Source organism: Tenrec ecaudatus, chromosome 14 (genome assembly GCF_050624435.1).
Source record: "Tenrec ecaudatus isolate mTenEca1 chromosome 14, mTenEca1.hap1, whole genome shotgun sequence".
Lineage (NCBI taxonomy): Eukaryota > Metazoa > Chordata > Mammalia > Afrosoricida > Tenrecidae > Tenrec > Tenrec ecaudatus.
The window spans coordinates 35,032,803-35,059,243 of NC_134543.1; the positions used below are offsets into that span (position 1 = coordinate 35,032,803).

The 26,441-nt window shown below is 44.3% G+C and overlaps 2 protein-coding genes across 3 annotated transcripts in view; one reads left to right on the forward strand and one right to left on the reverse strand.

The window, feature by feature from the left end:
* Positions 1 to 13,125, reverse strand: part of SLC39A9 (solute carrier family 39 member 9) — a 36,618-nt gene extending 23,493 nt beyond the window's left edge. Inside the window, exon 1 of one of the 2 annotated variants that reach the window (XM_075531272.1) lies at positions 12,313 to 13,125. In XM_075531272.1, the coding sequence (XP_075387387.1) occupies positions 12,313 to 12,408 (96 nt within the window). In that variant the 5' untranslated portion in view covers positions 12,409 to 13,125. The remainder of the gene's footprint in view (positions 1 to 12,312) is intronic. The other variant, XM_075531273.1, reaches the window with a different exon arrangement.
* A 302-nt stretch (positions 13,126 to 13,427) lies between these two features.
* ERH (ERH mRNA splicing and mitosis factor) lies at positions 13,428 to 26,437 on the forward strand. The gene is made up of 4 exons (XM_075531274.1): positions 13,428 to 13,570; positions 16,204 to 16,291; positions 20,027 to 20,147; positions 25,935 to 26,437. The coding sequence occupies exons 1-4, from the start codon at positions 13,568 to 13,570 to the stop codon at positions 26,035 to 26,037; spliced, it is 315 nt and encodes a 104-aa protein (XP_075387389.1). The 5' UTR covers positions 13,428 to 13,567; the 3' UTR covers positions 26,038 to 26,437.
* The last annotated feature ends 4 nt before the right edge of the window (positions 26,438 to 26,441 follow it).

Consider the following 26,441-nt stretch of genomic DNA (forward strand, 5'->3'; position numbering starts at 1 on the left):
TGAGTACTGACCGGGGAGGCTAAGGAGTTTGGTAACACTTGCCCAAACAGGCGCAAAGGTGGACCAAGTCAAGAGGCCCAAGAGGCTGAGGGTCAGGGAGAGGTCGACTTGTGGACACAGCTGAGAAGCTGTCGGGACCAAAGAACTGCATCCTGACCTGTAACTTGGTACTACTTCCCTAAGAAAACCCCTTCACTGAGAATCCGGTCTGCCAGGTCTGACTATTCTAACACGTTATCAGACCTAGCAGAGGAGAAGGGGGACAGCTACTGTCAAGAATGGTTAATATTAAAAAAGGTCGGAGAAGGCAGGTGACTGACATCCGCCTTACAGGAATCAACCTTGGACCGCAGGGCTTGACTCGCCTTCCCCCTTGGGAAGTTCGGAGTCAAATGGCCTCCCTTCCCCCTAGAGCCATTTTCACAGATGAGAGGGCTTTGAAAAGTTTGTGAAAAGATGGCAACAAAAGAGAGTGGATGTAGCTAAGTCAATTATGGTGGATACAGTTAGATTAAAACGTAATACTTTGTCATTTATTCTCCCTTTTGACACATTTTAAAGTGTTTTCAGATTTTAATTTATTTCTTTTCTGTTTTGCCTAGTCATTGTTGTTGTTTTTGTTGTTGTTGTTTGAGTTTTGTACGACTTTCTGTAATATGAAACCCAGAATGGATAGATCTATAGAGACAGTAACTGGACTGATTAACAATTACCATGGGGCATGGCAGGGGAGGATGGAGGGGGGGAATGGGGAGCAAACAAGGAGTATGAGAAGGAAATGTTCCGAAATAGACTTTGGTAATGATTACACAAATCTTAACATGGCTGAGTAATTAAATTGTATGACACATGAAGTATATGTCAACAAAGCTGTTAATGTATATTTTTAAGATAGTGGGATTTTCTCATGACCTTTTGAAGCCCCTAGTACATGACCCAGCCTTGGTGGTGTCGTGGTTATTTCCTGGGCTGCCAGCCACAAGGTCGCCAGTTTGAACTCAGCAGCCCCTCCACAGGCTAAAGACAGGACTTTATCCTCCTATAAACAATTACGGCCTCGGAAACCTATGGGGGCAGTCCTAGCGTGCCCTACAGGGAAGCACAGACCTGATGGCTAGGAGGTTTTTGGGTTTTGCAAACATGATATTTTCTAAATACCCTACAAAGGGCTTCTATTACTTATACAGCAAGAGACACTAGATAAGCTTTCTCTCCTTTAGACCAAGACAAGAATTCTTCCCTTTCGTGGTTACTGTTCAACACAGACCCTGCACATGCAGTGACGTGGTGGCTGTTATTAACAAGGCATTGTGGTCACCCTTGGGAGCATAAGACCCCCGTGGGACCGCGACAGGTCCCTGGTTACACGGCTCTCAAAAATTGTACTTCGAGGTGACGTCACAATATGCACTGTCTCCCTGCCGCCTCCCTTGCTATTGCACTGTGTGACTTATTCCCTGCACTTGCTGCCCACTGCTCTAGGCTTAGAAATCAGAAACTCTAGCCCAGAAGTTTGAATCTGGCAATTCATAGACATGTTGGGTTTTTTTTGGCCCACATAGTAAATCAGTAGCCACATTTGAAAATTTGGGAGATTTCATATGAAAATTCAGATTTCTGGTTTCTGAGAAATAAGGATTTGGCAGTGTCAGGCTGGTGCCCTCCAATGGCATGTGCCCTTTGGGTAACCACAGCTCTCAGGGAACCCAGGCACTATCACTGAAGGGCAGCTGCCATCCCTCACGACATCCTGACTGTGTTCTTTCCTAGGCTGGATCCTCTTGCCAAGTTTCAAGAGTCACTTGATTTTATGACCCACCATCTAGATCTTTCAGTCCAAGACAAACTAGCAAAGAGAAACCATAGTCTGAACAGAAAAATTTGAACTTTCACAGGGCACTGGAGAGATGAAGAATTGGCTCCTAAGGAAAATGCTTGGAGCAGCCACTACCCCAGGATTGAGAAAGAGAGTTCACAAGGCCCCACCAGGGCAGAGCTCCAAACCCTGGTGGTGGGAAGAGCCAGGGATCGGAGAAAGTTGGAGAACTTTGCGCAGTGCCACGCTGGCAGGGCTTGCTGCAATCTGCCCTGTGCGATGTGCAGGGTATCTGTGCCCAAGGATCAGGGAAAGCTGTTCATGAACAAGTGTCTCGCATAGGGACATGCCTACACCAAGGACGGTGCCAGGAACTACTGCTGGGTGCAGCCTACTGCTATGCCCTGCCAGAGCCGGGGGCAGAGCCTGGACACTGGGACAGCTGTCTGTGCTACCAGGGAGACGAACCAGAGCTTCTGAGCAAGCACACCAGAAGGAAACGATGAAGGAAATTTCACCCTTTTCTCCCCAGTATCCTGACCCTCTTCTGGCAAAGTATAACACTACACCAGTTGGCAAAGGAAAAACATTTAAAGGGCCAAGCCCCGTTTTTGCAGAGTGAATTCAGAGCTGAGAGTTGATCCTTTATGAAGAGCACATTAGTCTATTAGATTACAGAGCAACAACCAGTGGAACCAAATGAGCCAATTGGCAGGACAGTAGAGAAGGAGGGAAATGCTTGAGCTTTAGGATCTAACTTGGCTTATCAAGAGACTTTCCTGAACTTTAGATTAACAAATGTTACGAGTTGGGCTGTGATCCTCATGGTGGGCAGTTGGAAAACACCAGCAGCTCTCTGTAGGAGAAAGCTGGACTTTCTACTCCTGTAAACAGTTACAGTGTCTCAGAAACCTACAGGGAGTCACGATGAGTCAGCATTGACTCAATGGCAGTGAGTCTGGTTTTTAGGGTAGATTAATAACGGCCATGGATAATGGTTATGCATTGGGCTGGTGGTAGTGGTTATGCATTGGGCTGCTAACTGCAAGGTCACCAGTTCAAAACCACCAGCCAGTTCTGGGAGCGCTTTACTCTTGACTTCCATAAAGAGTTACAGTATCAGAAACCCACAGGGGCAGTCTGCCCTGTCTTATTGGATTGCTAGGAGTCAGAATTGATTCGATGGCAGTGACTTTGATTTTGGATAGCCCAGCTCTACACAAGAGAAATGCTGCCAATATCCTCCTCCTTCTCCTCACCATCACCAGTCACTATCAAATCAAGGTCCCTAGGGGTGCAAACTGTTAGGCTGTGAACCTAAAGGTTGTAGGTTCAAATGAGTCAAATGGTCCCGTGGAAGAAAAGGATGATAATCTGCTCCATGAAGGTCACAGTCAAGAAAACCCTATGAAGCAGTTACTCTGTGGCACACGGGTTCTCCAGGAACCAGGATCAACTCAAAGGCAGACAACAACTGGAAGCAGGGCATCAAAGCCGGTCCTGCACCAGAGGAGAGGTGTGCCCACAGGGGTTTCAGCTGTGGATCACCACAACTTTCTTCTGGGGGGACTGGAGCCGCCCAGCTTTCACCAAGCTGCCAGGCTAGTCCCCATTTGGACTCCCCAGGGGCCTCTGCTAGGCACTGATGATGGCAGTTCAGTTATCATCACTTTATGTATAGTAACTCATTAATTCTCACAATCCTATCAAGTGGGTACTTCTATAAATACACCCCGGCTATATAGAAAACAAGAGGCCGAGAAAGAGAGATCCAGGTTTATATTCAGCTAATAAACCTTGATCTGAATCTAGGTAGGCTGATACCCAAATCCAAACTCCCAGGCACTGGGCTAAACTCTTACGCTACAAAACTCTTTTCATTAGTCATTTGTTTTTCTAACATCTGCCTGCCTTCCTGAAATTGCTTGTCAATGACAAGAACGAATGCGGGGCACATACTACAAGGTGCAGAGGCCAAGGTACGGCGTGTCGGTCGATGAAAAATCTACCCCCAGATAAATAGTGTTTACAAGAGATAAAGTAAGGAGCCCTCGTGGTGGTGGTGTGGCGGGGGGGGGGGGGCAGGGTGATGGCAATGAGTGTGGCTTTGCCGTGTTGATGGCATAGTGGGTCAGCCATTGGACTGCTCATCACAGAAATCAGCAGTGCAAACCCACCATCTGCTCCTCAGGTGGAAGAATAGTCTGTCTGCTCCCCTCAAAGACGGACAGTCTCAGAACTCTAAGGAGCACTTAGTTGTGCCATGTCCAGAACTTGGAATGGGTTCAAAGGCAGTGGTGGGCTATTAGGTAAATGGATGTAACTCTCAAGCAATTAGGGACCAGACTTTACTGTCACTAAAATCCATGTCAGGACTTCTTCCCTCGACAAAGATGCCGATCCTCTACCAGCACATCAGGATCAACAGTGAAGCTGTCAAGGGCGAAATTACTCTTGGTATAGTTCAAAATGAGAGGAACTTCAGAGATGAATTCCAAAAGGGTTAAAGGTCATCTTAGACACACTCAATTCTCTCTTAAAGACATCAATGGATTTGAAGGTTGTTTACCTCAGGCGTTTCAAGTTTTCCGACAACAACTAAGAGCAGGGTATGGGAAATACCGCGAACAGTAAGATATTCACAATGGTAAAGAAGCTCCTTGTTTGGATAAGGTGTTAAGTAAGGTGTTCCTAAATTGGGGGGGGGGATAAAGGTACCAACGTTGCCCCCTCTTATTCTCCATCCTTCTTTACACAGTGCTTACCACAAAAGGCAACACCATCTAATAGTCAGCAGCTTTGGTACTGGGGGTACAAATGCTAATACTACCAAGCCTGAATCTGCTCACTTAAAAAGTGAGGTTTAACAGACTGGTGGATCGAATTGTGTTCCCTAAAAAGCTTATTGGAGTCTGTAGCCTTTGTACCAGTGACCTCAAGACCTAGTTTGGAAAGAGGGTGTGTCTAGATGTTAACTGTCAACATGGGGCATACTGGAGCAGGGCGGGTTTGGGTCTAATCTATAAAACAGAAAGACCCAAAAGGGCAGACAGCAGAGGCAGGTGTGGGATTACAGCTCGGTGCTTGATTGTGGAGTTATGTATCTGCAAGCCAACAAGTACCTGGAGCAACCAGGAGCTGGGAGGGAAAAGCAGTGGTTTTCAACCTGTGGATGGTGACCCCTTTGGGGGTCAAACAACCCTTTCACAGGGGTCACCTGATTCATAACAGTAGCAAAATGACAGTGATGAAGTAGCAATGAAAATAATGTTATGGTTGGGGGGTCACCACCATATGAGGAACTGTATGAAAGGGTTGCAGCATCAAGAAGGTTGAGAGCCACTGCCCTAGAGCCTTCAGTGGGAACATGGTCTCATCCCATCCTGAAATCTGAAGTCCATACTAGCACCCAGAACTGCGAGACAATCACTTTCTGGATCAGTATCTATCTTGTAGTCTTGCCCTGAGGATTAATAAGATAACGCTCATCAAGGCCAAGTGCAAACAAAGAGTTCATGATCTACACATGGGTGAGGTGAGCAGGTTTTTAAGAAAGTTAATATTGAATCAGTTGGTGATCCCAATTTAGTTTCATCCACCAGACAATAATCTGGAGTTCAGACCCAAGGAATTACTGATTGTCTGGATAAATGGCAGAAAATGCTGAGTTTAAAAATGACATTCCAAAACAGGCGTACAATCTGTTGCATGTTAACATGAGAGGAACAATGTGAAAGTCCTTAAAACGACAACTTTGTCAAGCCTGTGGTTGGAACAGAAGCCTGCTGAACCAGCGTGTTCTCCAGACACAATAGACCTCTGATTTGATGGTAACTCGAAGCCCCATGGATCCTTGTTATGAGTGAGTCAGTTGTTCTTTGAAAGAGCAAAGAGCGAAGTTTACTTGAGAATGAGTGGAATACAGAAATGGAGGGTGTGCAGTAAGAAAAATACAAGAAGGCAGGAAGGCTGGAGAAAAGTCTTTGTCTTGCTGAGTGAGGGAGTATTCGTGGTGAAACAGGAATACCTGCCCCCAAAGACAGCCTTTATGATCCCCAACAAAGTGGAGGACAGTTTTAAGGATGAGGGAGGCAGGAGACTTTACTTGCTATTAGAAGTCTGTTGCAAAGTAATCTTAAAATGATAAATCACAACAGCATCATAAAAATGACCACCTCATGGGGCATTAATCCACCCAATGGGAGGGTATTGTTTATATCTCCACAGGGAAAGTGGGACCAGACTTCAACCCAGTGTCGCAAGGTGTGAATGCAATATCCCGGCGTGGAGGAGGGAACCAGTGGAGAGGTCTGGGAGGCTGGCCCCAGCACCATAAATTAAGTGGATTCCTGCCCTTCCCCGAAAAGAATGTGTTCCAAAGGACGACATTGACTCTGCAGCTCCGGGAGATGGACATATCTGATCAGAGCACACGGGAGCAGATGAAGGGGCAGGAGGAGAGAGTGGAGCACAGCCTGGCCCACCAGGCCGTGATGATGATGTTCCTGAGTAGAGCAGCCAGTCCACAGAGAGAACAACATGGCTGGCCCTACTATGAGACATGATGCCCCTCAGTGACTAAGGGCGATACAGGGGACAGCACCGGAGACACAGTGTGGGAATTGCACCTGACCTGATCCCACCACACCGAGGCAAATCACTGGGGGAGTGCAGCGGAACAGCAAGGGAATGGAGTGGCAAGGTCCCCAGGGAATGCTGAAAGTGGACTTTGGGGCCAGGGCGTGGTGCCCCAACAGACTGGACTGGAAAACGTTCCTAAGGGCCAGCAAACGATCCCTGAACTAACTACAAGCTTTTCTCTTGTGAACTGTTTTGTTCTGTTCTTTGTCAGTAGTTTGTTTTTGTTGTTTTGTTGTCTGGTTGTATACTGTTGCTTTGTTTTCCTCTGTCTTGTTTTCGTGCATGTTAGTGACTCCACAGGTCTGTCTGAATAGGACAGGCTGGATGAACTATCTGGAGGAAAAACAACGGGACCGACAGTTCCGGGGGGACTTGGGGTGGGGGGGTAGGGGGGGTAAGGAAGTGGTGTTAACAAACCCAGGGACAAGGGAAAAACATGGGACCCCAAATGGTAGAGAAGGGGAAGTGGCAGGCATGGTGGGAAATGATCAAGGGTAAGGTTGCTTAGAGAAGAGGTATACTCTAGCCCAGGTGGCAATGAAGCATGGTAGTAGGGCAGGAGGAAAGTCAAGGGAGATGGAGGAAAGAGCTAGGAGTCAAAGGGCATTCATGGAGGTCTAGACAAAGACATGTACATGCAAATATATATAGGAAGATGGGGAAATAGATCTATGTGTCTATATTTATAGGTCAAGTATTAAGGTGGCGGAAGGACCTTGGGCCTCTACTCAAACACTCCCTCAATGCATGAATACCTTCTTTTATTAAATTGGAACTCTATGATGCTCACTCTCCCGACACAACGGCTGGAGCCAAAATGGGTGAACAGTAAATGTGGTGAAGAAAGCTGATGGTGCCCGGCTATCAAAAGAGATAGTGACTGGGGTCTTAAAGGCTTGAAGATAAACAAGCGGCCATCTAGCTCAGAAGCAACAAAGTCCACATGGAAGAACACACCAGCCTGTGTGATCGAGTGGTCCCAAAGGGATCAGTTACCAGGCATCAAAGAACAAAAAATCATATCATTGACTGCACACCTCCATGATAGGATCGCTGAAGACAAATGGGTGCATAAGCAAATGTGGTGAAGAAAGCTGATGGTGCCCGGCTATCAAAAGAGATAGTGTCTGGGGTCTTAAAGGCTTGAAGGTGAACAAGCGGCCATCTAGCTCAGAAGCAAAAAAGCCCACATGGAAGAAGCACACCGGCCAGTGCGATCACGAGGTGCCAAGGGACCAGGTATAAGGCATCATGCAAAAAAAACAACGATATAAGTGTGTGTATATATGTGTATATGTATATATATACCATATTAAATGAAGGGGGAAGTGCAGAGTGGAGACCCAAGGCCCAAGTGTCGGCCAATGGAGATCCCCTCATAGAGGGGTTTGGGAGAGGAGATGGGTTAATTAGGGTGCGAGGTAGTACCGATGAAGAACACAGCTTTCCCCCAGATCCTGGATGCTTCTTCCCCCCAACTACCATGGTCCGAATTCTACCTTGCAGGACTGGATAGGGCAGAGGCTGTACACTGGTGCATATGGGGGCTGGAGGTACAGGGAATCCAGGGTGGATGATACCTTCAGGACCAAGGGTGTGAGGGGCGATGCTGGGAGAGTGGAGGGTGAGTGGGTTGGAAGGGGGGAACTGATTACAAGGATCCACATGTGACCTCTTCCCTGGGAGAGGGACAGCAGAGAAGGGGGGAAGGGAGACTCCAGATAGGGCAAGATATGACAAAATAACGAGGTATAGATTACCAGGGGCACATGAGGGAGGGGGGAGGGGGGAGGGAGGGGAAAAAAAAAGGAGGACTTGATGCAAGGGGCTTAAGTGGAGAGCAGGTGCTTTGAGAGTGATTGGGGCAGGGAATGTATGGATGTGCTTTATACAATTGATGTATGTATATGTATGGATGGTGATAAGAGTTGTATGGGTCCCTAATAAAATGTAAAAAAAGAAAAGAGGAGAAAAAAATGATTAGGGCAGGGACTGTACAGATGTGCTTTATACAATTGATGTATGTATATGTATGAACTGTGATGAGAATTGTATGAGCCCCTAATAAATTGTTAAAATTTTAAAAAAAATTTTTAAAAAAGAAAATGATTAGGGCAAAGAATGTACAGATGTGTTTTATACAATTGATGTATGTATATGTATGGATTGTGATAAGAGTTGTATGAGCCCCTAATAAAATGTTTTTTAATAAAAAAAAAAAAGAAAAAAAATGACCACCACCTGTGTACCCATTATAGCTATGAGTATATGTGCCAGGGCACATCATCAAAGCATTGCTACAAAATCATGGAAACGGTCAATCAACAAAATATCAAAATGTACAACGACAAATATTATAGGAGACACTTTTATAAAACAGTCGAGGAAATGATCACATCAAAAGAAACAAACTTAACAAAAAAGATGAAGAAAGAACCAGACTTTGATGACTGCCAGCAGTGGGAAGAAGGGGGAGAAGCGACTAGAGTAGTGGTCCCCAATGTGAGTGACACTACCCACAGGGGCACTGGAACAATCCAGGACATTTGCAAAAGCAAATCTCACTCACTGCAAAGTTGCCGATGCCGACTCCTGGAAGCTCTATAGGACCGTGTAGAAGTGTCCCTCTGCGTCCCTGAGACTGTAACTCTTGATGGGAGTAGAAAGCCCCAGGAGTTGCTAGTGGTTTCCAATGCTAATCCTGCACATATAGCAGCACAACCCATAACTCACTACACCACCAGGGAGGGCATCCGAAAAAACAAGATAGCTCCACAAATCCCAAGGAGCCCTGGTGGTGAAATGGTTATCCACTGGGCTGCTAACTACAAGGTCAGCAGTTCGAAAGCACGAGCCACTCTGTGGGAGAAAGATAAGGCTTTCTGATTCCATGAAGAGCTAGCCTAAGAAACCTGCAAGGGCAGTCCTACCCTGGCCTATGGGGTCGCTCTGAGTTGGAATCGACTAAGGGGCTATCGGTTTAGTTTTTGAGTCACAATACATTGACAGGTTGAGTATAATTTTCCAGGAACAAACAAGTAGTTTCCATGACATAGAAAACATCAGTTAAAAGAAAACATCAGTTGAATTCTTAAATGTCTTTAAGTTTATTAAATTTCCTTTTTACTCTAACAGGCCATTATATATAGCTCCTGTCATAATAATAGATATTATGAATTTAAGAATTTTAAGACCAACTGGAAAAGACATTTGACCATCATTTAGAAAGCTATAAATGACATGGCCGACTAAGTTATCTTTATTAATTGCCTTGTTAATAACACCACTTAGGCAGACATTTCTTTCCTATAAAGTTTAAGTGGCATATACTTGCATATTCAAATAATGAATCAAGCTAGTCCATGGAGATACTGAAATTGATAAAGTTCCAGGCATTTTACAGAAGGAAAACATTTTAACAGCTGTTAATTTGGATGAATTCTAGTTCTTAGTAAATGTGACCTACAAATGAGGAGCTTCAAGAGCTTTGTAGACAAATTTTACTATCTTTTAGTTCCATTTTTCTAAAGACTTTTTGAAACCCCTTCCATATTTTTAGACACACAACCACCCCAAATCTCACAATTGTCAACCCTAATAGTGTCAGTTCCACTCTCACACAGTTTACAAGGAAACATGGCTGATGTCTGAGGCCAGGAAACAGATCAGTGGGAAGCAGCCCATAGTCCCGGAGGTAGCAAGGTCAGTTGGCCTAACAGCATTCACAAAGATAGGTGCCACCACCGCAGATGCAACTATCGAACTCTCCCTTTCAGAGAAACAAGAGCTGAAAATTAGATGACATATGGAAACATGTCATGCAAACATCAGTTCCCATATCCCTCAAACCAGAAGAACTAGATGGTGTCTGACTGCCACTACCAACTGCTCTGAAAAGGATCCCATTGGACGGTGCTGGGCAGAGTGGGAGAAAAATGTGGAACAAAACTCAAAATCCTCAGACCAGGCTTACTGGTTGGACAGAGACTGGTGCAACCTCGAAGACTTTGGCCCCTAGTCACCCTTCAGGCCTTAACCTGGGTTATAATAATCAACTGTTTAAGATCCAAAGGGCAGTTCCATCCAAGGACAGAGTGCAGAGGGTTAGGAAAGAAGGAAATGGAAACAAGAAACAGCGCCAGGGAGGAAGTGGGGTATGTGATGCTTCATGGAGGGGAAGCCAACAGATGAACTGAAGGTACAAGTGGCGATCTGCTCTGTAAACTTAACCTAACTCACAATAACAAGTTTAAAAATAAACAAATATGGCCTAGGGCAAGCAAAAGAAGAGAAGTAAGCTTCACAGGCCAAGGGGAATGCCTGACCATCGGGGACTGCTTGGCTCTCTGCTGCTGCCTTCAAGGAATACAGGCAAACAACAACCATAAAATGAAGCACCTTGTTAACCTAACACAGTAAGTCTACTAAGTGGGCTGGATTCCGTACATGGCTAGCAGGTTGCTACCTCTGCTATGTAGAGTGGCTAAGAATTCTGTGAGTCACAGAAAACTAGAAGTAAGACATCAGCTCCGAGTCTAACGCACTGCAAACACTTGTGTGTGGGCCAATTTCCTCCTCAGCACCTCACTATGTTTTTAAAATTATGTATGTACTCAAAAAAGTTAGCTCATTGTTATTAGATGCTTAAAAGTATCAATTTTTAAAAGGGGGGGCTGAGAGGGATCAATAGAAAAGGCAACAAAAATAGCAATTCAAAACTTCCCTTCTATCTGGTAGGAATCCTGGTGGGGTAACTCAATAGGCTAACTGCAAGGCAGGTAGTTCGAAACTACCACCTGCTCTATGGTAGAAAGATGAGGCTTTCTCTTCTTGTAAGGAGTTAAGTCTCGGAAACCCACAGGGCAGTTCTACTGTCCTATCGGGTCACTGTAAACCAGAATCAAGGACAGTTAGTTCGTTCCCTATCTGGCACCGACTTTCCTCAAACTCCACTCTCTTTCCCACACACAAGCTATTTCACCAGCAATGCCTCCCCTCCCTTAGGTTTCTCAAAGACCAACCTCACTCCCGGACTGTACCTTTCCCTTTTCAGAACCTACAGGCCAAGGTACGGTACTCACCACCACCACCCCACTTTGCACTTTTACAAGCGCACGAGGAAAAAGGGCCTTTTTTATTAACCCCCAGGAAATATCCCTAACATCCTGTTCTGTCTGAATCTCGTTTTCCCTCCTAAACGTTTGAGCACTGCAGGCTTTGTGAAATCACCAGGGCACCAACAGAGGCATCTCCTGCAATCTCACTGAACAAAGCTTTCATTTACCCTTCTTTTCCCATAGTGGACGTTTGCACAAAGAATGACAGGTAACCAAACTGCCCAAAATGTCAAAACACACTAACAATCAATTCCTTTCTAACTAGATTTGAAAATTTTGTTCTTCTCCTTGAAAGGAAATGAGTTAAACACCACCTTTTATTTCTTGCATTCTTCCTAGTGTGCATGTCCAAAACAAGTAACTTTCATCAAAAAATGATATGCTTTTTCAAAAGGCTTAAGTTATATTGACTTCCATTCATTTGAACAAACAGCATATTCGCTCTCCCTAACAATCGATATCTTGACTCCTCAGAAACTCCCGGAATCAAAAGAAAGGTTTGATGCCTCTCTTAGAGAAAATGTAGACTTTTCTTTACAATTCCAGCAGGAGCCCAAGGTTCAGAATAGCCAGTACCTCTGGCGAGAACGCAACCACTTTTTAATTGGAAAAAATTTAAAAGTCTTCCTTAATAAGATCTTCAGCTCTGAAATTAACAGGGAAGCCACTTCCCTTTACATCTGTCACTACTTGCTAGCAGCCTTCCTGAGAGCTGACAGAAAGTTGAGCGTCTCTTACCTCTGAGAAATTAACAGCCAAGGGAATGATTCCAGCCACGTAACATCCCACCAACATAGCGAGAGACAGCAAGCTAATGGAGACGAAATCATCCATCTTGCCCTCTTTATTCCCACCAGACTATAAATTCCTAGTGGGTTTCAAGGTGCTTGGGTTCTTAAACACGTGTGGTGATTCCACAGAAGGGCTTTTCAGTACTTTCGGATTCCTTCCCAGCAGATCCGTTCACGAGGCAGCGCCGTCAACAAGCCGCTTGGCTATTCCTAGCACTAAAGAAAACTTGCAGCAACCTTAGGTCTTGCAGCAACGCGTCGGTGTCCCCTGATGCCAGCCACCGGATTGCCGTGGATTATCAGAGACGGGAAGTCAATAGGGTAAATATACGAACCAGCTTTCTCTAAGATCGTCGTAATGAGAGTGGGACAGCGGGCCCACTCCCTGCCACACACACACACACACACAACGTCCCAGGTGGCAGCAAGAAGGGGAGGAAAATTCAAGCGAACTTGTTCCTTCCCGGGCGCCCCGGCCCCCCAGGGGATCGCCCGACGGTGATCCCCACTCCCCCAGGGCTGGGACCTGCCCCACTAGTCCCGGCAAAGTCGGCTCCGAGTCTTGGATGGGGAAGAGTCCCGCGGGTCTCTGACGATGGTTCCTGGGGTTCAGCAGCCAAGGTGATGCAACGTTGTCTCTGCCCTATACCCGCTGCTGCCCGCGGCACCCCGCTCCTCCGGGCCTGGGCCCGGAGGTACCGAGACTACAGCTGCCATGGCCGCCAAGTGGCAACTCTTCTCTACACCCACTTCCGGATTACTTCCCCGCCCCCTCCTCTAGAAAGGTACTTCCGGGTTGCACCCGACCTATGGCCCGAGGTCCTCAGGCTGCCGCCATTTTTGAGTCGGGCATGTGAGAAAGGGCCCGTTTCTCGGCACATACCGGCGCCCTTGCTCCCAGAAGGTCCAACTTTGAGGTTACGGAAAGCCGCGTCTTGGCAAAAACGATCCTTTCTCAGGCGGCGAAACCTTCCGAGACGTCTTTCCTGCCCTTAGCCAAGATGGCCGGAATAGAGTCAGTGTCCGCTCTAGCTGCCGGAAGTGCGCGCCCGGCGCCTCTATGCTCCAAAGAGCACTTTTCCGTTGCGACGTCGACGAGTTCCGGCGGCCTCTCTCGCGGGGATTGGCTGTTGGCGGCGTTGCGGCTGAGCTCGTGTGCAGCGGGGATCTCGGCAGCGGCTGCGACGAAAGAGTTCGGCACGATGGTGAGAAAGGCCTTCTCGGCCGCCGGGGCCCCGGCCTCCCTCCGCCCCGTACATCCTTCTGCCTTTCCACCGCCTGCGCCCTTCCCGCGCGGGCCGAGCCTCCTGCTTCCCGCCACCGAGCGCGGCCCGCGTCCTGGGCCCGCCCTAGCTTTTGCGCGCCGGATCTCGGCCCGGGCGCAGCGTGGCGGATCTCGGCCCGGGCGCAGCGTGGCGGTCGGTGCCTGAGGCGGCGCCCTCTCCGGCCGGTGTTGGGCGGAGGCGCGCGGGGCGGCGCGGCGCGGAGCCCTTTCCCTCCCAGCGCCCTGCCGGGCTGTGGGAACAATAGCCCGGGGTGGTCTGCCAACCTGCTCGGAAGCTGGCACTCGGCGCGGGGGCCGGGCGGGCGGGCCCGGGGGCCTCCGCGGTGTGCGGCCTCGGCGCTCTCCCTTGGCTTTCGTTCCTTCCGTAAATTGCATCTCGTGCCGCTCGATCTCGCTAAATTGCCGTGTCCCCTGATCCTGCCTTGTTATTAACCCCGCTTAAGTTTTGTTGGGATTCAAGCGTGAAAAGTGAGGCCATTGAGCCGAAAGAAATCCCGTAGAATCGGGCTGAGGTGGGAGTGGAGTTGTTCCAAAAGGGAGACGCCATCGGGGGCTGCGTGAAACCAGGCTTACTTACATTTCGGCTCTGGTCGCTGGTTTTGTCACGGTCCAACGGCGTTATTGATAATGAACGCTGCCAAGTTGTATTTGTTATGAATCGGGGTTTTTACAGTGTTGGATCCAGCCTAAAAGCAAACCAACCCTTTGTTGTCCGGTTGATTCCGACTCAGAACAAAGCTCTAGAAAAGAGTCGAACTGCCGTGTGGGGTTTCTAGGGCCACAGCTTTCTCTTCCGGCCGAGGGCTTCTCTGACACGGCTTCAAACTAGCAGAAAACTCAGACTCGATGCCCTCGACTCCATCTTGAGTCGTAGTGATCCTAGCGGACAGATTCGAACTTCGCTGCGGGTTTCGGAAACGAATCTAGGGGAGGAGGAGAGGAGAGGACAGCCGCCAGGGGCTGGTGGTTTGGCCCAGGGCATGCCCGGTGTGCCGTCGGGGCTCTTGACTCTGGGGATATCATTTTACCCCCGTGCGTGCCCTTTTTTCTGCTGTATGCCATTTCTTTGACGTTGTTAAAATGCAGAAATTAAAGTAAGCAGACATGTATCAGAGCGAATCACAACTGCTTGATAATCTTTGAGAATTTAAGGAATTATGCATAACTTTTTCTCGTGATTTGGGGTTTCACCACCATTTTTTCCTATTGTAAAATGGAAGGGGGGAGATTTTTAAATCTGTATTTTGTATCGGTCATTCCCCCATAAAAGATGACCATAAGGAATGTGGAGACACAATCATTTGGGGACACAAACCAGTAGTTCATAAAAGGAAAGGGTCCTGAAAAAACAGACAGTGACTAAGCTGTGTTTGGCAGATGGTGTGATCTTTATATCTAGCAGGGCAGCCTTGCCTTCTTAAAGATTGTTGGGGGGGTTTCCGTAACCAAGGAGCCATTGAAAGATTTTTGGAGGTGAGTAAGTTACAAAAATTTTTTGTTTAGCAAATAACCAAGTAGAATATGAGTTGAAATCCACTCAGATGGCAGATTTGGTTTTTGTATAGAGGTCTGTGTAGATGAGTAGAGGTTCCGTACTCTTGTCATTGAGTTCTAATTAGGTCTCAAATCTCCTCAAACGCTTTCTTATCAGAGGAAAGTCAAAAGGGGGAAGGGAGGAATATAATAATCCTTTGCTCTTTATGTTATCTTCAAAGTACTCGTTTCCCGTCGCTTATTCAGAATGTCTAGGCATCAGCTGTTTTAGCTCCCATTTGATCATTTCAAAATAATTTGGACATCCTATCACATATTGGAGAGAGGGTGGGCTATTTGGGTTCTTTTGGTCCCAAAGCACTGGTACAGCAAAAGAAGAGGATGTTTTATTTGGTTTAGAATTAGGATTACAGCAGACTTGCATCTATTTGAATTTAATTATTCAACCTTACACTCTTAGCAGAAATTGTGTAGGGAAACATTTTGGTAGGCAAAATGATTCTCAGCCGGGTGCGATTTGGACCACCCCCTCGGCCTTTGGGAATTCTGCGTGGCATCTAGACAGACCCACAGGAACGCACTCAGCCAAGAAGGTCAGTAGTGCTGTTGGTTTTTAAAAGCAGTGCAAGGGACCATGCTAAGCAATTACAGGTAGTAGCTGCAATAGAATTTCCAGAAAGGAGCAGTCACCAAGGACTGAGAGGCTAAGAAAACCTTAGGACAGTGGTTCTCAACCTTCCTAATGCTGCGACCCTTTCATACAATTTCTCATGTTTTGGTGACCGCCCCCAACCATAAAATTTGTTTCCTTGCTACTTCCTAACTGTAATTTTGCTACTGTTATGAATCTGGGTCATTTGACCCCCTGTGAAAGGGTCATTTGACCCCCTGAAGGTGTCTCAACCCATAGGTTGAAAAAATATTGCTACTGTAATTAAATTTAAGATCATCTCCACCCTGGGGAAGGGCAACAACCATTAGTGTCATGAATGGAGATTTTGTATTATTAATTTTACGAATCTGAATTAGAAACTTACATTGGAACCTTGTTTTTCCCAGTCTCACACCATTTTGTTAGTCCAGCCTACCAAGAGGCCAGAAGGTAGAACTTACGCCGACTACGAATCTGTGAATGAGTGCATGGAAGGTGAGTAAAAGAATTGCACATACTGTCTTCCTGAAAGTATCACTGTACTCTTTTTCATCAAGTTTATATGTGTATATAATTTCAAAAACCATCACATGATTTTATATATTCTGTAAATATTTATTGGCATCCTTTTTACATTCTTGTTAAGCCCAAACACTGGAGTTGTTAAGGCAGGCTCTGGAGTGTCTTCTGAACCTATTAGCCTGCTCTTGGACAAATGTTAAAAGCTGTTGAGGTTTGTTTGTAGCCTCTAGGATGTTAATAGGAAATTAAAAACTTAGGGGAAAAGGCAAATGGAACCAGGTCAATATAATTTTTTTATCCATTTGGTGAACTAATACTCAGAAGGCCTCTCTTAGCCATGTGGTTTGTTCATTTTCCCCAAAGTAAGCCATTGAGATAAGAACACAGACATGGGATCATCACAAATAGGGTTCCTCTTGTGTGTGTCAGGATGACGTCATTTAAACCAGTTGTACACCACTCACACCCTTTAATTAACACATTGTTCATTCTCTGCTTTTCCCTCTTAATTTGTTTAACCCATTTTAATGGCACATCATCCACATATACAATTCAGTAGTTCAATCATACCGAGAAGAATTATACAATCATTACAATTGTACGTTCTATTGTAGAACATTTTATTTTTTCCCCGCTCCCATGATTAAATCACTTTTAAAACAAGCTGTCCAGGAGGGTAGGAAGAAGGTGGGGGGGGGGGGAGCAGGAGGAACTGGTTTAGACAATGATGACGGTAACGTGTACAAATAGGCTTGATACAATTGATGTATGAGTTATTATAGGAGCCCCAATAAGATGATCTTTAAATTAAAAAAAGTAGAATTGGTTGTGTGACTGATCACAATCCGTTCTAGTGCTCCCTCTGCTTCCGAAATCCCCTCACCCTATCTCCTACCCACGGCATCACCTGTAAACTCTTACATCAGTTATCTCTGCTTCTACTCCAATGAAAATAGAAAAAAATGTCATGAAGAAAATAGCACTTAGGGGAGATGGAGGCAATACTGTACACGCAATTCCCTCGTTAACCGTAAAACTACTGAAGAGGAGTATACACGTGGCCGAGTGCTTTCCTGCGGGCCTGTGGACATGTATAAACGCACTGACTCAGGCCCAGCGACGTGTTTGGAAGCGATCTGTCTGCCACTCTGTGATGTCATGTAGACAGATCCAATAGTGAAAAGGTTAAAAAGAGCACTCTGGGTTGTGCTGTTAGGAATCCTAGCTAGCGTAAGGCTAGTGAACATTTTAGCAGGAAGCCATTAGGATTGTGCATTACTGTTTGTCGGCTGTCCAACATTTTGTGTCTTTTATTAGTTGCTTTGTTACATTTTCCTGTCGCACCATAAGAGGTAAGTGAAAACTAGTAGGAGGAAAGTGCAGGCTAATTTCAGGTAAAAAGAATAATTTTAGTTTTATAAATGCATTATATAAAATAAATGCTTAACTAAGAGCAATTATAGTGTTTTAATTATCCTATCCATATTCCTGAATCCTCACTTCAAAATAAAATTTAACAAAATTTGAAACTGATGTGGCCTGTGTGAATCTTGCCTGTTGCACCAAATGGCCCATGTTATAATTGAGTGCAACACCCCTGGTCTTAGTATTCTTATTGAAAACCAATTGACTGTACATGTGTGTTTATTTCTAGATTCTCATTTCTGTTCTATTACATATATTCATTTCAATTTTCAGTTTGTCAATTTCTGCAAAAGTAGCTGTGAGGTTTGATAAAGGATTGGTTTAAATTTTTTAATTATTTTATTAGAGGGTCATGTAACTTTTTTTTTGAGTTAGTGAGAGAATGAATCAGTTAGTGAGAGAGTGCGCTCATGCAACTCTTACCATAATCCATACATCATTGTGTCTTACACATTTGTTGCCCTCATCATTCTCAGAACATTTGCTTTCTACTTGAGTCCTTGGTATCAGCTCCCCATTTTTCCTCTCCCTCCCCGCTCCCCTCTGGTTTAAATTTATAGATCCTTCTGGGGGAGTATTGACATCTTAAAATTAAGCCTTCTAATCCTTAAACAAGAGCTCCCATCTATTAGTTCTTTTCATGTACTGCAGTGATATCTTACAGTTTTTGGTGTGAAGTCTTAAACTTTTGTTAAGTCATAAGAATTCTATTTTTTATGCATTTAAATGGAAATTATTTCAGGGTGTTCCTTGTTTTATAGAAATAAAATGAATTTTTATAATTGATTGTGTTTCCTGAAATCTAGCTAGATTTTTATATTTGTTCTAATAGCTGTGTGTGTGTGTGTGGGGTGTGTGTGTGTGTGTGTGTGTGTGTGTGAGAGAGAGAGAGAGAGAGAGAGAGAGAGAACGAACTCTGGAGGATTTTCAAATTTGGTGCCATTGAGCTGATGCTGATTGGTAGAGACCCTACAGGACAGGGTAGTAGGACTCCCTGTGATTTTCCGAGACTGACTGTAAGAGTAGAAAGCCTGCTCTTGATCCCTCAGAAGCCAGTATTTCAGACTGCTGGTGCTGCCGCTCGCCCAGCACATAACCCACTACTCTGCCAGGGAGGCGCCTACAAGCAGAGGCGGCTGTGTTTATTGTGTTGTCTAATTGCTTCCACTAGGCCCTCTAGTACAATCTCCCAGGAGCAGATTTTCCTCTTTGTGATCTTAGCCAGAAAACACTGATTAAGTAATTCCTGAGTGGTGTCCCTGATGGCAGTGTAGTGTACAGTAGCAGTCAGAAACCCTGACAACTCTGTGGCTGCACATTGCCTTGTACTAGCCCGTTGGAGAAGTGAAGTTAGGAGACAAAGGGCCTGTGTGTGTATGTGTAGGACATGTTTTCCCAGGTCACTCAACTTACTACTCTTTGATGATGGAAGTCTTAAAGGTAGAGGATGCTTTTAGGAATGGAGTATTTCCTTGAATAAAATGAATTGATCCTATTCCCTTTAACCTACCTGGCGGTCCAATTATGGAAGTAATTTTGTACTCAAAGTGGTACATTGTTTTGCATAAAATTTGTTTTATATTGTGGGCCTGTAATTCTTAAGAAATTACTCATTTTAACCTCGTAGACATTCCAGGTATGATAAACTTTAATAAATAGTTATGTTGATGGGAGCTTTCTGTCAGTGCATTTACTTATTCCGTGCTTGCTTATTATGCTAATTTTAACATAACATTTCTTATAATCCTCACCTCTGAATTGTCGTCGTCTTTCTTTGACAGGTTAGGTTCAGGGGATTGAAGAAACATTTGCCCAAGTTGTCACAGTAAAGGACAGATCTGGAGTTCAAGATGTCTGACTCCAGGATCTTAACTGCCTAAGCTTAATCTCTTTCCTCCCCTTTCATTTTTATTTATTTGCACCTGATTTTGAAATTGGGAAATGTTCGTTTGTTATTCATCATTCTCAAGCATTGTTATTTTGCTTTTATTTTTACTCTGGGGCATTAGTAATACTTATTTATTGAAAAACTTGGTGGATTGGCCTAGGTAAGGTCCTTTTGATCTGGTGATTTGAAGTAGTAACTCCTTTATTTCTTATTAACAATCTGGTGGATTTGTTGTGGTTTTTTCTTTCTTTCTTTTAATTGCTAGTCACAGAAACCATCAGCCATAACATTTTTTCACAGTCCAGTGCTATAGGACTAAATCTTGATGTTACTATGTAACTGCTCGTACATAGACTTGTGCGCAGTTGTGAGATCTTGGTTCTTCTCCCTTCCAGGTGTTTGTAAAATGTATGAAGAGCATCTGAAGAGGATGAACCCCAACAGTCCCTCGATTACATACGACATCAGCCAGTTGTTTGATTTCATTGATGATCTGGCGGACCTCAGCTGTCTTGTGTAAGTATCAGCCACTGTGTCATGGAACTAAATCTTTTTGTCTGTATTTAAGGTGATTTATAGCACTGGAAGCTCACTAGGGCTTGGCACTGACCTTTGCATTTGAGTGATATGTAGTAATTTATATTTCATCTGCATACATGTAAGTTATAAATCAAGTTGTCGGCATGGTCATAAGATTGAAGGCACAGAAACAGAAATTGGCAGGTTGATGCAATTAGTATACAGAGAGAATACCAGCTCAAATTTCAAACTAAGTTCAGTTTTTGCTAAGTAGAATTTTCTTATACCCCCACTGTATTAAATAAGTAATGATTATTTACAGAGTTATCTTCTCAGCATGAGTAGATGGGAGACTAAGTGAAAGTAGACCTGATTATGCAGAGGAAAATGGAAATGTCTTATAATGGGGTGGGGCTTAGTCACTGGCCTCTGAGTACTTCCCACGTGTTGTGCAAGAAGCTGCAGGAGCACTGGTGAGAGAGACCTGTGCCCTAACTGCGGACGGACGGGTCAGCATGTGGCTCAGTCACAGCCTGGGGGCCCAGGGTGCTTTGTGTATTGTAGAAAAGCCACGTCTCCTGCACAGGTAGGATGTTGGCTCAATGGGAAAGAGGTGTGGGTGTCCCACTCAGATGGTCAGCTGCCATCTTTGAGGGCATAGCCAGTTTGCTGTCCGGGTAAGAATTTGATGACGTGCAAGGGGATTAGTTGTCACGCACCATGTGCCCTTGTTTTCGTGGGCACAATCAGGAACTGGTTTAAAGCCCTGTTGTTTTTAATCACAGCTGGTGGCAGGCCGGCCTCCTGGCTGAAGCTGTGTGATTCCCCAACAGAAGCTTGTTTTCTCCACTTCGTTTTTTTTTTTCCTTTTCTTGTTCCAAACATTTCAAGTGGTCCTGTTTTGGGTCTGTAAGAGACCAAAGCTGCAACTACTAGTCTCTGTATTGGTTTCAGATGCCTGTACAAGTGAGTCCTGAAAGCTTCGTGGGAAATGTTCATTCTTTCTACTCCCATTTTTCCCTGAGCAGTTGAAGACCCCTCTTGGTCGATTTGCTTACAGTTTGACATTATACACAGAAAGACCCAATGTATTCACTCAGGTGTTGAAAGCCATGTAATTTTGACTGGCTGACCTAAAATGTTAAGTGGGCATGAAGGGAGGGGAGAGGTGTGGAATGGAGACAGCCCAGTAAGACAGCTTATTGTAGGCCCCAAGAGAATTGTACCTGCACGAAATAGATACTAAAGAAATAATAAATAAGTCTGTCATGTATATAATACAACTTGAGGCATGGCTTTTAAATTATGTATAACTTCTCTTAATTCTTGGGCTTAAAGAATTGATTACCATTGAGCAGATTCCAACTGAACACAACTCTTGATCAGAAGCAGATCAGGCCTGTCTTTTAAGGCACTTCTGGGTTAATTGTGAAGAGAGCTGAATTGATGGGGTGTCTTAAAAAGGTGGGAAGCCCTCCCATGTTGCTTATTACATGCTGAAGTTTGTGGCATCTTACATTCCCAGAATATTGAAGTTCATTACTTCATGAAACTAGGAGTTTTAAAGTATCTTTTTGTTCTGGGAAATTATTGCACCTGGATTTAAAAACTGACTAGATACTTCAGTTAACACAGAATAAGATTTTAACACAGGTGATGTGACAAAAGCAGACCCAATGACACGGAGCTAACTCTGGGCTGCTAACTGAAAGGTCAGCCATTTGACCCATAGGCTGCTCTTCGGGAGGAGGTGGCCGTCTGCTTCGGGGAGATTGCAGCCTTAGGGCCCTCTGCCACAAGTTCCCGATCCTTGAGGCTTCTTGGGAATCAGAATCAGCTCCATGGAAATGGGCTGGTTTTTAATTTTGGTTTTGGTTTTAACATATGACGGTAGCCTCAATTCATTCTTAATTGTAGGTGTTGTTGTTTTTTTTTAAGTCGGCAGCTTTGTTATTTTATAAAAATCACCCATGGAGACAGGGAGTATCTAACCCCACCCAATGCTTTGGGATGTGGTGTTTGTTCCTAATATTAAATTACTTAAATCCAGAATCTTGTTTAACTCATCGCAGGAGACACTCACTGATTAAGAACATAACAGTAAGTTGTCGCTATTGAAATTAAGCATAGTTTGGATCCTGGCTCTACCATCGTGCGCTCATTCCCTTGGGCCTATTTCCTTGGTGTAACGAAGTCTCTTTCCTCATTTGTAAAGTTTGATGAGCTCTGCCTCACAGGACCTTGAGATCCAGTGCTTGTGTGGCAAACAGAGCAGGACCCGAGTTTTGAACTAGATTGACAGGTCAAAGCAGGGATTTTGTTTTAACTGGTTCTTTAAGATTATGCCATGAAGAGAATGGCTCATGGATGTCAAATTCTTTGAGGTGAATTGGTAACCATGAAGAGCTGTCAGTCTGTCCGATTTGAAAGGAGCCTTGGTGGTGTCGTGGTTAGGAGTTGATCTGCGATCCACATGGTTGGCAGTTTGGAAATCACCAATAGCTAGACAGGAGAAAGACAGGGCTTCTACTCCTAGAAAAAGCCTCTGAAACCCACAGATGGTTCAGAAGAGTCAACATCGACTGGCGTGAATTTGGTTTTTGGTTTGTTTTGATACCGAAAATTGCACACATACCCAAAAAAAACTGGGTATAAGGGACATGCTTCAAGTATGTCTTGACAGAACATAGCTATTCTAACTTTATGCCACACCATGTAAGCCCAAGAGCTAAATGTGCACACTTTACATTATTTCAGTAGTATAGATAAGAGACTCATGCGGCTATGAAGTTCTTAACAGTCTTTCTGAAAGACTGGATACTTTTTTTTTTTTTTTTTTTTTTGGCAAAGACTGGATACTGTAGTTGTTATTGGTTATGTTTCTGTCCCAAGTGGAGAATTTAGAACCATTTTTTTCTCTATAGGTCCATCCATTTGCTTTTTTTGACTACATGTCTAAATTGGCATCTGTTCACATTTTTATATTCATATATTATGCATGTTTGTGCACATACATCTGTTATACACATGTGTATGTCACTAGAATGATGGACTTTGAAAATTCACATGCTCTCTCCTTGGTGGCTGGAGAGCCAGCCCTGCTGGTGTTACCGCTTAGCCCACCATAACAGTAGCTACAAGATTCTCCTCTTCCAAAAGCTAGGGAGTATTAATCTATCTCCTTTTCAGTGCCATTAATAATCATCAATACACAGCCTTCCATAGAGAGGAAATTATGAATATTTCATGAGTCGGAAACAATATACAAACTGATAGACCCCTGTATGCTTACCAGCCAGCAGGGTCATGTTGGTGATGACATCTATTTTGGGCTGTTCTGCCCAGATACTGTACTTCCCCAAAACCCAAACTCAGCCACCATTGAGTCAGATGTGACCCCAGATAGTACAGTTCTAAGAAATTCTGTTCCTTTAAAAATTTGCTTCTTCCGGTGTTCATTAATTACCATTGCAGTCTATTCTGTTTTATCGTAAAGTATATGATTCCATTTAATTGGGAAGCATGAGCAGAGAATATTAAAAGAAAATTTTTAACTTTTAGAATGCTTCTCACTTTATAACTAAAGGACTCTTCCCTCTCTTGTCACCCTCCCCCATGTTAAACATTCTGTAAAATGAAGTGTATGCATTTTAATAAGCGAAATTCTAACCTAACAATTGGTGGGGAAGATTGTACTATCGATGGTGCTAAACCATTCCTGCTTTGATATGTTTCCTTATTACCATTTGTATGTGTGTGAAATTATGCTGAGAAATTAAAATTCCAGCTAAAAGAAGAAAACGGCAAATCCAGTCATTTGCTTCTCTGGGCTGCCCCTAAATTACTTCTGTAGTTGAACTACACGCCAGGCTTCTAGGATGCAGTGCACTGTTTCCACCAGGTGGTGCACGTGGCTGTGAAATGCTGATGATTCTTTGTATTTGAAAACTCTGGTGGGTGGGTGTGGTGTGGTATGTTTTAGCTTTCATTTGGTCCCTGAAATGTTACTGGGTAAGGAGGTAGATTTCAAGTTTGAGGTCTGGTGGATATGATCTCCCTCTTTTTTTGATTCCCTCAAAGGTCCCTTGATACTGGCTACTAACCGATACCTGCCCTCTAAACCCTCCTGAAGGCACTGGGAGTTCTGCTGTTGCTCAACCTGGCCAGCCTGACTCTTGAAACTTTTTACCTTTAAACTTTGTCTTCTGGGAAAAAACAAATTGTCTTGTGATCATTCGAGCATTAGATTTAAGAGGGAGTTACAGGTGATAATAAGGTTTCCTTTTCTCATGCTTCAGGGTGAGAGAAATCTTTGTGCAAGCAATGCTTTTCTGTTTCTTTTTTTTAAACTTTTTATTAGGGGCTCATACACCTCTTATCACAATCCATGCATATACATACATCAGTTGTATAAAGCACATCTGTACATTCTTTGCCCTAGTCATTTTCTTTTTTTTCTTTTCTTTTTTTACATTTTATTAGGGACTCATACAACTCTTATCACAATCCACACATATACATACATCAGTTGTATAAAGCACATCCGTACATTCTTTGCCCTAATCACTCTCAAAGCATTTGCTCTCCACTTAAGCTTTTCTGTTTCATCGATCTGAAATTCATGTTCCCTATTTAGCAGCTCAGTCATAGTAAAAGGAGTTGTGCAATCATCACCGCAATCCATTGTAGAAGATTGTCTTCTCCTTGTCCTCAGTGTCAGCTCCCCATTTGCCCCCCAAGAAACCATGAATCCAGTTACTGTCTATAGAGTTACCTGTCCTGAATTTCATACCTATATATTTTCGAAATAATACAAAACACAGAAAAGCTTAATAGAAAAGAAAATATTAAAAGCTAGAACAAATTTAAAATGGGTCAAAATGGAATCAAATGGAAAGGTGTTAACGTTTTAACCCAATTGCTTCTGTTCCACTTTCCTGCGTGCTCTGCATGACAGACAGCAAGGCAGCAAAGCAATTCAGACCAGACGATGGAGGCTCAGTCATGCATCTTTCCCCTTTGCTCCCCCCCCCCCTTTTACCTCAAAATAAATTTAGGTATGTGAAGGTCATACTAGTCTTTGGGTTTTAATCACAGAAAAGCTTACTGGCATCGGTTAGATTCTGATTCCTAGTGATCCTACAGACTGCCCTGTGGGTACCCAAGATTGTAATCCTCTTTTTCCAACAGTTTGATTGGCATACAATTCACATATCATGTAATTCAGTGGTTTTGGCACATCAAGAAGAGTTGTACAGCCAGTCTTAGGACAAGATTGCAACTCTTAATGGGAATGGAAAGCCATCTTTCACCCTAAAAAGAACAATAAAACTAGCAAATGTAGGAGAAAGGACCCGTGGTTTCTGGCCATGCGTTGTCCAAAAAAAATCAACATTGTAATCATAGCTTCCCATGCTTATTTGGCCTGCTCCTCCCTCTTCGGGGGTGGGGGTGGGGGGTGACGACAAATTATTAGTTCCCTCCCAGCAATTCAAGACTTGAGGTCCAAGAAAACGGGTGAGTATCTGAGTGCCCTCCACAGCCCCAGGGCACACCATCACCTACCTCTAGAGAGATTTCTAGACCTTGCCTTTTGTACTACAAGATTGTGTTTAGTACGCCAAAATTCCTATCGCTTAATTGAGGGGGTGCGTAATCATCCCATAGCTGTTGGATCCACGCATGGAATGTGCACATTTATGCTAACATTGAGATAGATACGGGGTATAAAATTTGACTAGAACAGACCACGCTAACCTTGCTTATAACCTTTTTGTTCCTCAGTTACCGAGCTGATACCCAGACATACCAGCCTTACAACAAAGACTGGATTAAGGAGAAGATCTACGTGCTCCTTCGTCGGCAGGCGCAACAGGCTGGGAAATAGTTGAGTTGGAAGCATCTGGGGGGGGGGGCCTGGAACACAGCCGTGTACAGTGTGCTGTAGTGGGGGTTGTATTATAGTAGTCCTGTGTCCGTCGTGTGGACACTGTAGCCAGGAGTGAATGTGTTCAACCTGAACTTCCTGTTGATTCCCTCACTTCCCCACCTTTTCTTTTTTCTTTCATTTTTTTTTACTTAAACATTTTTACGATGGCTTACAAGAGAACTGTTCCTTGTCAGTTAATGTTAGTTCCGAATCTTCCACGTGTTCATATCCACTGTAGAACCTTCATGTATTAATCCTTCCACAAGATGGTAGTGGGGGTGGGCGTGGTAACAACAGTTGGTTACATCCTCAAGATACAAATCCTAGCCAAAAATAAATGCTCTTTAGTTATATTTTCCCCC